The sequence below is a fragment of the Uloborus diversus genome, chromosome 10, assembly GCF_026930045.1.
Source record: "Uloborus diversus isolate 005 chromosome 10, Udiv.v.3.1, whole genome shotgun sequence".
NCBI classification, from domain to species: domain Eukaryota; kingdom Metazoa; phylum Arthropoda; class Arachnida; order Araneae; family Uloboridae; genus Uloborus; species Uloborus diversus.
Window position 1 is genome coordinate 91,675,253 of NC_072740.1, and position 15,162 is coordinate 91,690,414.

At 35.6% G+C, this 15,162-nt stretch overlaps 1 protein-coding gene across 1 annotated transcript in view; it reads right to left on the minus strand.

Moving 5' to 3' along the window:
- Nucleotides 1-8,593: 8,593 nt before the first annotated feature.
- LOC129231090 (arylsulfatase I-like) overlaps nucleotides 8,594-15,162 on the minus strand; it is a 70,885-nt gene continuing 64,316 nt past the window's right edge. Inside the window, exon 11 of the mRNA XM_054865337.1 lies at nucleotides 8,594-8,812. Coding sequence (XP_054721312.1) covers nucleotides 8,687-8,812 — 126 coding nt within the window. The 3' untranslated portion in view covers nucleotides 8,594-8,686. The remainder of the gene's footprint in view (nucleotides 8,813-15,162) is intronic.

Here is a 15,162-nt window from a genome sequence, read left to right on the forward strand (position 1 = left end):
GCTTTACTCGATCATAGGTTATTATATATATGAGGATTGTTACAATAGATGCCTTGCGAATTTATGGGGAGAAGGGCAGGGTAGTGGATTCGATACTGAAAGGTCGAAGATGTCTCCGTATACGGGGGACTGATCGGTCACGGTCACAAGGTTCTCCAAGCTACCATCTCTAAAATAACTTGGGAGCGTTGAATTTTAACAATTAATTTTCATTGGAATAATTTTAATTAACGCAATTAACAGCTAATACTTCTTATTTAGCCTTTCTCCTCTTTTGAAGATCGTGCAACCTTGGACCCTTCCTCCTCCAGTGCTTGCCGGATGCAGAAAGTATTGCTGTATAATTTAACTGTTTTTGGGAAAAGAATTGAAGTCATGACGAGGACGTACCACTTCCCTGTGATTTGGGCGATAAGCGCAAAGTTTTTCCGACAGAAGTCGAGTGAAACTATTCTAAAAAAAAAAAAAAATTGATTATCTGACGTTCTTTTGAGGTTTTTGCCGCAACGCAAAAAGGGACACAGTGTTAATATATTAGTCCACAAAATCCGAAAGGGGGAATGCAGTAATCAAGCACAAATAGGTGCGGCCTGGAAACCTTTCCCCAACCTCGAATTGGAAGTTGCAAAATTACAGTTCTAGGTTGCTCCATGATCCACAAGAGTGTCCTTGGAAGGGTGGGCGTCTCTTTGCCATCTACGACTACGAGGCTTCCCATATAATCTTCTTGTTTTTTAGAAATCTTAGGAAGAAAAAAAAGATCCGTCTCTCGGCAAATTCGTGTTCAGAAGAGGAAATCTTAAGAGGAAAATAAATAAAAAAATGCTGCTTTTCACAAATGTAGCACTACAGAAATAATTCTCGGAAAAGTAAAATGAGAGAGATACAGAAAATAAAGTCTGAAACTTGAAAAGAAAAGGCTGTTGCTTTGAAGAAGCTGCCAAAAGCCAAGTCTTTTGCGCAATTGATGGCAGACCGGAGGAACTGTATTTCCCTTCTTTGTTGTGGTGTAAATTCTTTCATATGTTGCTTAGATATGTATTCAGAGGCGGCTCGTGCACCAAAAAAAAAAAAAAAAAAGGGGGGGGGGGGGTCAAAAGAAGCATAGGGGTTGGAGACGTGGTCCCTGAAGCAGATTTTTATTCTTTTTTGTAAAATTGGGCTGTGCTCCTGGCTTTTAATATTACTGCTAAAAATGTGGAATATGGCATTAAAAATTTGAACGGATGGACACCGCAGACTTTCTCCTTTCCTATTTAAAGTTCCATTCTTTTGAAATAAGATGAGAAAAGTTCATATATTTCGAACTTTTAATTTTTACTTTCGCAAAATAAATTAATCCACCCTGCAAAAAATCATTTTTCAATTGAACAATAGTAACTCTGAAAAGTGAGGGTTGCAATACTTTTGGAAGTGAGAGGACAGTTGCTACCTTGCCCCCTCGTACGAGCCGCCTATGAACTATATGGAATAAAATAAAATATCGCATGTAACAAAGGCGAAACACTTAGATTGTAGCCCTTATCAAACAAAACTGTGCAATAAGACGAAGAAGAAGGAGAAAAACTGCAATTTGAACCACATGAATTTAAGAGAGCGTCTTGAGGCGAGGGGGGGGGCATAGGTGGTTCTTATTTGGGGTTACTGGCCCGTCACTTTCAAAAGTAAAGGGGCCTTCCCCTCTCACTTTTCAGAGTTAAAAATTCATAATCGATTGAAAAATCAATTTTCACTAGGCGAACTGATTTATTTCCAGAAAATGAAAACTAAAAACTCCTAATATTTGGACTTTCTAATGTGATTTCGTAAGAATAACTTTGAGTTAGAAGGTGGGGAGTCTGCGGTGGCCCTTCGTCACGAGTTTTGGAATCATATTTCAATTTTTTTTTTGTGTATCATTTAATCAGTGGTATTAAAGTTCAAGAATATATTCAAAGTTTACAAAAAGAAAAAAGAAAAAAAAATGCTCCGCTCTCTTACCCCTTCACACTTTTTTAACCCACCCTCCCCTTTTTTGGCGCACCAGACGTCTATGATACCGCGCAGGATCACTTCGTCACTTCTAGTTTATCCTCAGGCTATTTTCAGCCATTCGTAGGATAACTGAGGACTTTTTAAGAAATTTCGCAAGGACACTATTGACCAGTGGCGACGATTCGGGGGGGGGGGGGGCAGGGGGGCGACTGCAGTTTTTTCATCACGAAAGATTTCCTCAACGTTAAGATTTTAACTTAAAATCATTCTGGGCGAGATTACCCGAACGTCACCAAATATGTTTTAAATTTCAGTTTTAAAACTTCAATTTTCAAAATTTTCCGGGAAAAAATCTTCGAGCGCACTCCTTCCTTCCTTTAAAGTCAAAGATGATCAAAATTTTCCCTATAAGGACCCTAGTTTGAAGGGAAAAGATCAGGAAAAGAATCCCCCTAGATAGCGTAAAACTGCGTTTTAAAGACTCCAATTTAGAAAAAAAAAAAAAAAATGAAAAATCCGGATTTTTTTTTCCTTGAAATCTCCACAGGAAATTCAAAACTGAGTTCTTAATTCTTAGAATTTCACCAGCTCAAAAGAAAAAAAAAAAAAAAAAAAGGAGGACCTCCGAAATTTCTTGTTTTTTCTTAAGTCTAAAAGAGAAGTCCGGAATAACGTTTCAAAAGACGTTTGAAAACGCTTTAAACTTCGCAAAATTTCTGGGAGCGAACCCCAAACCCTTTGCTCTAAGTTTGCTAAAGAGGACTTTAATTTGCGTCTTTAAGACATCAGTTTAAGATTTTTTTCCCGGGAAGAGCCTTCCTTATCTTTGCAGTACCAAAGACAGTCCAAACTTCTTCGTTTTTATTATCATTAATAGTAATTAGCTATTAGCTTTATTTAAAGAAAAAGAAAAAAAAAACGTTACCAGACTACCCTGGAAACTCCTTTCGATTCTCCAAACGTTGACAAAACTGTTCAAAAACGGCGTTTTAAAAACTACAATTCCAAAAAATTTATTCGAGAGAACATGGGAAGCTCCTCCACCCCCCCCCCAGTCACCCCAAATAGCCGAAAATAGTCTTCAAATTCCTAAAAAAAATTTCCCCCCGCTCTTACAAGCCCTACTCGCCGCCTCTGCTATTGACATTTTTGCATAAGAACCGGAAAAAAAAGCAGACATAAGTAAAATAAAATTACTCCTAAGCGTAGATGGTTATTCCATTGTGACACTTAAAAAAAAAGAATAAATTGCTCGCTCCCAGTTTATTTACATTAGAAAAAAAAATAATGACAAATTACTCAGACATCAAAGAATTTGATTTGCTCTGAATAATAAAAAATAAATAAATAAATAAATGACGCATTGTTTAAAAAATAAATTAAATTAGACAATAAAGTTTGTATGAGTTCGCATTAATTAGTTTTTAAAGCAACTGAAAGAAAAGAAAATTAATTTTCTGTCCAAATTTTTTTTTCTTCGGTAGGCTAAAAAAAAAAAAAAAAAAAAAAAATCAAAATTGCTCCAACGCAAAAGCTGGTGATACATAATTTTAAATAATCAAGACTTAGCTCTCATTTTTGAAAATCTTACTAGGCTCTCGGAGGCCATATTCTCCCTCAGGAGTCGCCTCCGTTGTGAGGGATCGAAGGAAGAAGAGGTAACTGATTCAATTCACCAGGGACACACCTCATGGTGTCATTCTGTCTTCCGTTGTTGTTGTTGTCTTTTGCCAGCTAGGCCGGCGATTTGGGGTGTGCTGCTTCATTTTTCCAACTGTACCGTAATTTGGTGAGAAGACCGACTTCCTCAGCACACACATGCCATAAGGATCCGTTTATAGGGTAGGCAATCATTCACAGCATAACAACACATTCAAACAAAGGACAAGGACAGGAGAGAGAAAATAAAACCACGCCCGAAACGGGATTTGAACCTCCCCCCTCCCCATAGCGGTCAGACTTCCCTCAAACCTACAAATACAATAATCTGCATCAGCAAAGAAGAGTCGAGGAAATGTCCTAACCTGATGTGCCAATGAGACTGGGGTAAGGCGGTCATTGATAGCTGATCAATCTTGCGGTGAAATTGACAATGACTTCGCTCTCACTACTTCGTTTTTGGCAATTCCTCCGCAGATGGGCAATAACGCCCTGGCTGGTAGACCGCCAAATAATTAAAGGGGAGAGGAGCAGAATCTCATCCCAGCTAGTTTGGAAGGAAGAAAAAATTTCTCCATTTCTGACGGAGAAAAAGAGAACACTCAAGGACACAGCAAAAGCAGCCACAACTGGAGACCAGCAATTGTTTCACGACCTTCCATGTAGAACCTCGTGTTCTGAATCAACTTGGCACCGGGAAAACTGGAGATTAATGGGAATGAATACTTGAGGAAAACAAACCGTTTTTATATTTTTTTTTCCTTTTTGAAAAAAAAAAAAAAAATATTGATGCATCTGACAACGTCAACACGTAAAAAAGACAGTGGTCTTTTTTTTTCCCTCAGAGAAGGGGGGGGGGAGCGCCTCCTGTGGCTACGTCCTTTCTAAGCCCCGCTTCTTCTGAAATTACACATATAAGCGCCTACGATAATGCAATATCATAAGTGATTACAATGTTTTGTTGAAAGCCTTTCCGCTTTCTTTACATGAAAACAGTCAACTTCCGCTGTTTCAGCTTATAGGGCTATACAGTTCAAACTTGATTTTTAGCATACCATCAGTGTTCAATTTTTGATTTTCGTGAAGAAGCTCTTCTAATAGATTCTTATACATCAAAATCAAAATATAATATGGTTTAGAATTTTTTTTTTCAAACATTAATTTTATACCCCTACTGACCCTACTTATTTCCAACTTTACGTAAATTTTGGCAGTACAGTTGAGTCCCGACTTACGCAAGGGATGCGTTCCAAGACCCCTCGCATAAGTTGAAATTTCGCGTTGAGGAGAAGAGTATGTATACGAATTTCTTATCAACATGCCCAATTATTTTAGACATTTTTTAAAAATTCTTTAAGCTGTTTTAGACTATTTCTAAAGAATACATTACCGTATCTTACATAAAAAGCTGCATTAAAAAAATCTGCATTATTCGACATAAAATACTGTTACGATGCACAAAATCAATGATCAATGGTAGCGTTGCACTATAATAGTACTGTGCAAGAGATTTAATTGTTATATTTGTAACTAAAAATTTGAAGATGATGATTTAAGGTGCGCAATTAGATCGTTCCTCTAACATATTTTTAATTCAGTTGCTTCGCATTTACTTTTATTACGTTTCCATCTATGGTAACACCCCTCTGTCAAGGTCTCTATAATCCGCAGTACAGGAGTAGCTTCCAATTCCATAGTGTTTGCATTTTGCTTAGACACTACTCTGCGAGCTTTATATTAAAACTATTAAAGTTCTGAACTTTTACGAAATGCCTTTTCGTGATTTTCAACTGTACTTACAGAAGATTCACTCATTTCAAACTGTTGTGCTTCCTTCGAGCCACTTTTTTCAAGCGTATCAAGGATCTTTACCTTTTCTAAAACTGCCTCAAACTCTCGCTTTTTCTTTCCATCTTAAACTTTAGGTGAAGCAGTGTGCCTAAGTGCCACTGTATTTCTTCACCTTTCATGTTTAGAATTTGAAAAAAATCAATGAAAAATGTTGACTGGTTACTTTTATGCGAAGTAACAATGCAATGTTTAGACTAGTGTGATATGGGAACTTGCGGAGTCAGTGATGCTAAAAGGATGAAAGTTCATTCACGAAACCAATATTTAGTAGTCGACACTTCGGACCACGATTCCTTTCCAAATGTTTTCGTGTTGCTATCGAGGAATTCGCATTAGCTCTAAAATTCGTTACCAGTGAAAAACTCGCGTTATAGCCGTTTCGCGTAAGTCGAATCGCGTTGTAACGGGGGTCGACTGTGTAGAGGTTTAGACAAAATTCATTCTAATTTCGTGTGAAAACAAGTTTTGCAGATTTTGGGGCTCTCTTAACTCTTTTGTTAGAAATGCAGTCTTAGTCACATTGAGCCAGATTTCATTCTTGGTTTAACCAAAATTTAGGTGAAAATACAACTTTTTGATGATTGTTACCCAGAAAAGGGGTGGATTCTCTTAAAAGTAACCAGTCTCCATTAATTTTTAATAGTGGAGGACATCGGATCAGTATCACGAATTTTGTCGAGAAGAACTAAAGCGAATTCTTTGCCTCTAAACTGTATGAATAGTAGCAAAAGAAGGAATGAAACTTTTGACACAGATATTGCGAAGATTCATAATTCATGATGGAGTTTATTTTACTACCGCCATTGTTAATTTTTTTAAGTCAAGGTCAAAGACCTTTAGTCATTTCATCAGTTATCATATCAGCCTTATTTGAAAAAAGTAACAATATTCATTAATGCTATAAAGTTAAACGTAAAATCATTTTTTTTATCTTACATAACAAAGAAAAGTTCAAATACATATAAATACAATTATCCAATGATGGTTCTGTTCAACAAAGTTGGTTCGTGAATTCGTATGAATATTTTATTTGAAATTGAACATATTGCACACCGGCAAAGAAAGTGACACAACTCAAAATTTGGAGAAAACGTATTACGCTATTGGTTTAAAATTTAAATTTAATGCTCGTTCTTACCACAAAACTCGCACAAAGTTAGTCGCACGTAACTAGTACTTGTAAGGGCGGATCCATTGGAGGGGGTCATCATCAGAAAGGGAAGGGGGTAAAAGTGCAATTTTTGAAAAAACTAGTGCGTCTGGGGCACATTTTCTGAAATGTAAGCCCCGAAACACACCGATTTAGGCTATATTTGGTAGCTTAAGGTTCATGATCCCCTTGACTGCCATCGGGATCCGCGTCTTGGCGCATGGTGGTGTAAAAACTATACAACCAATAGTAACCCATCATTACAATTTCATAATTTAGAAGACATATTTTTGAACTTTAAGTATGCAATATGAATTTAGACAATAAAAATAAACCAGCAAACATCACATCATAATTTTTTTGCTTGTATTGTAATATTTGAGACGAAATCGCTTAAAACTGCGTAAAACCTTGATTTTCTCGAATTCTGTTTTTTTTTTTTTTTTGAGTTGTATCACTTTCCTTGCTGGAGTATGCGGTATGAGGCGTTTAGTATCTAAACTATCTCATTCCACTTTTAAAACGTTTTGCACGAGACAAGAGAGACGAAATGCATTCTCAGATTCAGCTGTTTTTCTACGAAAAATCAGTTTTCGACTCGATTAATCTGAATGCGTTCAAAATCGTTTTGTAGCGTGATAGTATCCACCAAAAAGTTTTTAATTAAGAAACAAAAAAGAGAATCTTTGAAAGCCCATACAAGGTGTCCAAGAAAGGACTCCCCGATTTCAAAATTAAATATCTCGAAAACAAAGGCCGTTATTAAAATAAAATAAACGGTATGTATGTTGCGAAACCCATAAAAATCATGTACAGAAACTTGGAAATCAGTAACCAAAACTGCCAACAGGGCGCGCTGCACGTTGTAATTGCGATAGAAATCCCCATAAATAGCGCCCCCTTAGGTGCTTCAGCAGTATTTTGCCTCTCAGAGGTACTTACATAATAGGGAAGTTTTCGATTTTTCAATTTTATTTTTATATGATAGAGTAACATGTATGAACATCATAGGTGAAAAAATTTTTGCGATACGATAAGTAGTTTTTTTTTAAAATTAATTTTTAAAGTTCAAGCTCTTGTGACGTCAAATGGCATAGGAAGTGACGTCATCCCCTCTTCCGATAGGGGAGAAGCGAAGGTCACGCATTCGACTTCGAAGACGAAACGTAAAAGGCTTTCTCCTCGCATTTAACTCCTCGCGTTTCTGGAACATTAAACCTCTCATCCTCTCGAAAATATTCGAATATCTCATTGGTGTTACTTGAGGAAGATTATTTAGATTGTGCTTTAACGAATCCGGCCTCCATAGTGTGTTCAAAAGGATTATTGAATTTCTAAAAAATAAAAATATCAGCGCGCTCAAAATGTTCCTAGCGAAAACAAGGGATCTTCGGCGGGAGGCTGCCCATTCGCGCCCTGTGACGTAGGCTCGTGACGTTTCAGAGGCGCGCACTTTTGCGCGTGGATTTTTAAAAATTCATTAAAAATCAACCACGGTGTTTTAAAATTCGGCGATGGTGAATTTTTTAGTTTTGAGGGTCAATTAACAATATCCAATAGCCAAAATATGAACATTTAATAGGTTGCAACTTCCCTATTATCGTTCAACCCCTTCGCAGCACTATTTATGGGGACTTCTATTGCAATTATAGTGTGCAGCGCCCCCTGTTGAAAATTTTTGTTTTTAATTTCCATGTTTCTGTACATGATTTTTATGGGTTTCACAATCAACGTACCGTTTGTTTTATTCCAATACCGGCCTTTGTTTTCGAGATATTAAATTTTCAAGTCATGGAGTCCTTTCTTGGACAGTCTGTAGATTGAGCTGGTTTTGATACTGAACGCCTATTAAAATAAATTTTAGAAAAATATCATGTCCTTGAAATGCAAATGAGACAGGAATGTCACTTGACTTCATTGAAATGATTCAGCGAATTGTTAGTAATTTGTACACACATATACACTAGCGTCGTTTCATGTACTTTTCACGCCATATACCAATGTAATTTTGCATGAAATAAATGTTTTGTTCCCCTTTTTCGTCGTCAGTTATTATTTCCAAGGTACCCAAGAATAGCCATGAAACTTGGGATTTGCTTGTGGATCCAGTGGCTTATTTGCGATTGGCACTGCTTGTTTTCTGTAAGTGTCCAACAGTTTTTCAAGATCTTGCAGAACCTAATGAAATAAATAAATTTGATTTTCAAGAACAAAATCTTCATGAATATAGTGTACTTTTAGTTTGATTAAAATGCACGAAAAAAAAAGAAATAATGAAAAGTTGACCATATGGAAGTTGGTTTCCATGCTGTTATCCCGAAAGGTGATTAGGTGTAGTTAGGGGAGAGGTTATCGTGATTCAAAGTTACTGTTTTAAAGAACAACTTAAATTATGTTACCTTAGTACCATAACTCTTTAAATTATGTTACCTTAGTTATTCAGCAGGGCTGCACTGCCGTGCTAAGCACAAAAGCCGTACCTGCCAATTTTATCAAAATTGAATTATTGTCACTAGGTGATCCTTTGTAACCTATTTTACCTATATATGCAACGTTTTACGGTCTTTTGTAAACGAAAAATATTTTTAAAAATATTCTAAAAAAATGAAAAAGGTATGGTAAAATATATGGAGACGTAGCCGCCTGACTTGTCTACTGGTCAGAGAAGTCTGACTGCGACAGGAAAGTCCGGGTTCGAATCCCGGCTCGGGCATGGACGTACTTTCTCTCTCCTGTCCTTGTTCTTTCTTTGTGTGAATGCGTTGTTATGCTGTGAATGGTTGTCTACCCTATAAACAGGTCCTTATGGCATGAGTATACTGTAGAAGTCGGACTTCACACCAAAATAAGGTACCGTTGGACAAGTGAAGCAGCGCACCCTAAATTGCCAGCCTAGCTGGCACATGTCAACAATAACAACATGGAGACGTAAAACTTTAAAGAGATATTTCTCATTTTGAGCTCAGCTGTAGATACGACATTTGTGCTTAGCACGGCAGGTTGCAGGGTCATAGAGTCAGAGCCGGAGTGGTTTTGGGGTCGAGTCGGAGTTGGAGGATTTAAAATACCAGGAATCAGAGTAGGTCATTTTTCTTCCGACTCCGTAGTCTAGGTTATTAGGAGTACCTACTTTAATAAAACTACTCAATAAACATTTTTAATGTAAGATTTTTTTACACTGTCAGCAATAAAGGTATTTGTTTCATGAAAGATTTCTAAACTGTTCAGTTCTCCGTTCGTCTTTGTATATGTATTAACTTAAAAAAAAAGGAATTTAAACATGGACTAAGATTTTCGCATGTACTTAAGACATTGAAAAATATTTAACTTTATGCAGTCATGGAGTGTATTATAAGCTATATTTGACAATTATTTTTGCAATCACGAAAAATTATGTGACTAGATGTTGTTTTGTAGTGACGAGTCAAAATATGTTGACAAAAAGACTGAATTTTATTTTCGAGTTATTCAATTAATTGCAACCTAACTTAAGGTGGGGAAACATTCAAAAATCTATTAGTAAAGCATTTTGTTCATTAATGACCGACGTGAAAACGACAGTTGGAAAAATGGTCGTTTTCACCAAATTTCAGCAATCTTTAGCAGTACTGTTAAAAATTGCAATTAGGGAAAAGCCAATTTAGATTAATCAAAAAATCCACTTTTTTAATGTCATAAAGTTTTGGTAAAACTATTTGCCAAAATTTCAATGCAAAATTCTGGTAAGTTCCGATGCTTGTTTTCGCCAATTTTTTTTCTTCTAACGCGTTTTCTCGAAACGACTTTTTTTCAACTGGTGGGCATTCTAGCTCAAAAAGTTATTGACCAATCGTTCTGAAAATTTGTGTGAACGTTCTTTATTCAACAACAATCTATATGAACTTAACTCTGGGATGATATTATTATTAAAAATATTTTTTACTGCAAAAAAAAAAAGTTAGAAAAATGTGACATTGTAATCCCCCCCCCCCCCCCCCAAAAAAAAAGTCTCAAAAACATGCAATTTTCAACTTTTTTGATCACAGTTGTTTCATATTCTCAGGAAATATGTTGCTAAGGGGCTAAAAATTGTAATGATTACAGATACAAATTGTACTTCGGTAACACCCACCAGCAAAAATCTCTGATGGCGACCGTCCACGGACAGCAGCTTCTAACTCCCCTATTTCTGGCGGAAAGGACTTGAAACAATTAAACTTTTACTTTCCAACATGAATAAAATTTTCTGTAAATTTGAAAAAATTCCGATTATTTCTTCACTGTTAAAAAAATCAATAAAAATACTAAAATTTAAACTTCCTAAACTGTCCCCCTCCCTAAAGGGAGAGGCAACTGTTCAAACAATTATTTTTCTGCACTGATTTCAAGCTGTATGTATAGGAGCATAAATTCAGTGTTTAAATACGGTACAATATGTGATGTGCTATGTTTTCCCATGGGGAAAAAATGCCAAATTTGATGTACTGTAGGAAAAAAAAATGTTTCATCATATTTTTATCTGAAATTTGGTGAAAACGTGAGAAAACTAATCGATACGAGTCCTCTAAGTGTAACAAAATTCTGGTAAGTAATATTTTTTTAACAGCTAAATTTTTTTTTTTTTTTTTTGAAACCTAGAATATCAAGTTTAAAACTCTTTGTTCCTGCATTATTCTAGTAGAAAGGTTTCTAAAAAAGTCAAGTTTTCGTTGTTTATTTTAAAAATTTAGTTTTAAGTATAAAAATACGACTTTACTGTACTCAAAAAATACATTTACAGCAATTTTTTCCAAAAAAAAAAAAAAAAAAATCTGATACTACATAGCAAATTTCCAGCGCACATTGAGAATACGTTTGAATCACTTTAATTTAGTAAAAGTGTTCCAATTGCTTGAGTGTGTACTAAAATGTGCGCCGAATGCACTCTGATATGAAGAAAGTGCACTGAAACGTGTTCCGAATATTTTCCGTCTAATAGAAAGTGTTCCAAAAGATTGAACTCATTATTTTTTTCCGAATGATTAAAAAAACTTTTATCGATTTCAAATTTTGCAAACAATTTTGCATTTTGTTATAGTTATAGTTTATTTTATAGTTGGGTTATAATTAGTACAGTGAAACCTCCGAATAGCGGACAGTCAAGGGACTAGAAGTTTTGTCCGTTATTGGGAGGTGTCCGCTATTAGGAGGAACTACTTAATTTACCTTTTTCAAAATGGGCTGTTGTTCTCTTTGTAGAACACAATCGAAATAATTGCGAAAGGTTTACTACATTTTACGTCAATTGTAATTAATCTGTTTTTTCTTAATGAAGGTATACTGACAGCACACACTTGTCTTAAAAAGCATTTAATCAATTAAAGTAATCGGTTAAAACAGATTGACATCTCTTTTTTGCATTACCAACGGCGGCGATTCGGCGGAGCAACCCCCCTCCCCCACACACACTTTTTATGGATAATTTATTTATTTCATCTCGAGTATCACTATTGCATGATTGACAGTTGGCAATATGACCTTGAATATGGGCAAATCTTTTTCATGTCTAAAAATTAAACAACCCAACGAAACCACGGCGCCATAAAGCCGACTACTACCGGCGCCGGTCTGCTCAATTGCATCTCCCGAGAGCCCCACTTAGAAAAAGCGCCCAGTTTCTTCTTTATTATCTTAACTTTTGAATAGTTATTGTGTACGAAATTCATTAAAATCTTAAGAAAAACGTACGTTAATTGTTAGACTGACATCAGTTTTCACTTATCTGCTTCAATACTCTCAAAACTAGCCGTTACAAAATTATGACTTTTTTTTCTTTTTCATTTTTTGCTGCCCGCAAAAAGTACCATGTCTTTTAGTTCTATTTTTTTTCTGCCCCCAACTTTTAAGCCCCAATCGCTGCCTCTGCCCCTTACCACCCTTTTAATTCCAAGAAACAGTAATAAGGAAATGACGGGGGTGGGGGTGGAATATCAGTTGTGGAGGATGAAAAGCTTTGTAAGGCAAGCAGTTACAAAGATATTCAGTGAAAAGAAAAAAAACCGGAAGCGCTACGATCGCAAGGAAAATTTTTTGTGAAATAACTGTCCGTTATTCGGAGTGTCCGTTATTCAGAGTGAATTACATGGAGTGGCCTATATTGAGGGACTGGGACTTGCAAAAATGTCCGTTAATTAGAGGTGTCCGTTATTCGGGAGTGTCCGTTAAGGGAGGTTTCACTGTATTTACTATTCCTACACAGTTTAAAACCTGAAAATTACTGTTTCTTGTCAATTTAAAAGAACCATTTGTCAAGTTTTAACAGTTCAGCAAAGCTGGATGGAGTCTGAAGATACTTTTATTTTCAATTCTCATGTAATAGAGATGTTGAAGATTTTCATTTGACATTGTTTTAATATCGAGCTCATTACAACTGTTTTCACTTCAAATAGAAAAAATAGGACACAGCAAGCGAAATTATATGACAAATTGCAGAATGTAAAGCTAGTAGTTGACCAGGGGTAGAAAACGGCAGTACGCGTGCTACAGTATGGCATGTAGGATTATTAACAGCGCGGCGAGAGAAGATTTTTATTGAAAAATGTTTTAAAATGAAAAAAAAAAAAAAAAAAAAACTTAATAACCATATTTTAGGACATAATCTAAGGCCATGTCGATAGCACAAATTCTATTTTTTCAAGCTCATTGGCTGTGAATTTAATGGTATGACCTCAGCTTTCAATTTACAGACTTATTTACAAGTAAAATTCTCGTCATTGTTTTTAATTATATACTCATTTTGAGAGCAACAACGTAATACGCAAATTTGAAATGTCGTAAAGACGAAAACTTTTAGTACATACGTTTCCATACATTTTCGTGCTGGTAAATGGGAAGTAGCACGGCTTCTTCCCCCTCCCCCAGATAGAGGCATCCTTCCCAAAAAGGTTGGACACCCCTACATGTAGATTAATGAAATAATTGCGATACATTTATTTTTTTGAGCACAGTAAGGCTCTTTTATATAAATTAAGATAATAAAATGAAAAATAATACTGTATTTTTTACCCGACAACGTCAGAGTCAAAAGGAAGGGTTATGAATTTAGCAGTCTATACATGTTTGTTTTTACGTATGTTCTACCGTAGCGCCTAAACTATTCATCCGATTTTGATAAATAAGGTGTCAATCTATTCGTTATTGTGACCCGGGTAATACAGGCTGTATTTTATCCAATAGGAGAAATCGATTTTACCTGATAAATCCTGATTTTAACCAATTTCATTCCTTTTTCTTTTTTATTTTTTAGCACGGGTATAAATAAATATATTAAAAACAGTAACCAGACTACTTTAAATAAAAAAATGAACCAGAAGGTAAGAAACAAGTTAGGTGTTGATTATTATATTTTTAGTTTTATTAAGTAAGATCAATGTTTTATAATAATGTTTTATACCAGTTTTATATAGTAACAATATAATTTAATTTACCATTCTTATATATAATACGAAGATGCTTGCTTGTTAAGTGCGTAGTTCTCACATTATTGCATCACTCGTTATTTTCTTATTGCGTCACAGGTTGGAACGGAAAATATTCAGAAAAGAAAAAAAAAAGGTTGAAAGTACTGATACCGGACTACGTTAAAACAAGACAGGTGCTGTTTAATATCATCGTCTTATTCAGTAAAACAAGTCATTTGATACGTTCCTATTAATTTAGTTCTCTTGAAATCCTCTGTCACTTCTACATTAATAGCATTATAATTCAATTTAAATGTCGACATTTCTGAAATTATCCTCGGAACTTTCTGATGATTGGGAAATGAGAAATATTCTCTGTTAAAGCCTGTCATGTCTCGGGAACCTTCTAGAAAAATTAAGCAGGTTTAACGTACTTGATTAGAACCTTCCTGATTATCCAAGAAAGCTTCAGAACAAATACGGCCAAACCTATGCGAGAGTTGCAAGTAAGTACCAAACATATTCCTTGCCTGCACTTCCTGCCTTGAAAAGTTACAGCTTGACAGTGACTCATGCGCTTTCACTGGGAGCTTAGTCAATCTGGGTGGACCGTAATTCCATCTTAAGCCTTACTTAATAAACACGTTCATTCAATCTTTAAATTGGAAGCTAAAAATATTTTTCACAACAGTGAAAAGTCTGCGTTCGTGAAATTCGTGGCAATTCAGAAATTTTTTTTTGCGAAGATACTTGATTTTTCGGGGAAATGGGTGAAAATCTGTGAAATTCCGGAACGTTCCACGGAAATAACCAGTAAGGTTTCGGAATTTTTTTACAGGGTAAATTTACATTTCATACACACTCATAATAACTACGCCTATACACTCTAAAAAAATTCCGAAACGTTACCGAAACGTTTCCGTGTAATGTTTCGGGGTTTCAATGGGTTTTATCTACTTCTTGGAAAAATCAAGTATCTTTGTCAATATGTTTCCTGAATTGCTACAAGTTGCACTAATGCAGACTTCTCACCGTTGTGAAAAATATTTTTAGCTCCCTGTTTAAAAATTAACTGAGCTTATTTGAAAAATGTATCGGTTCCAGTTCAAT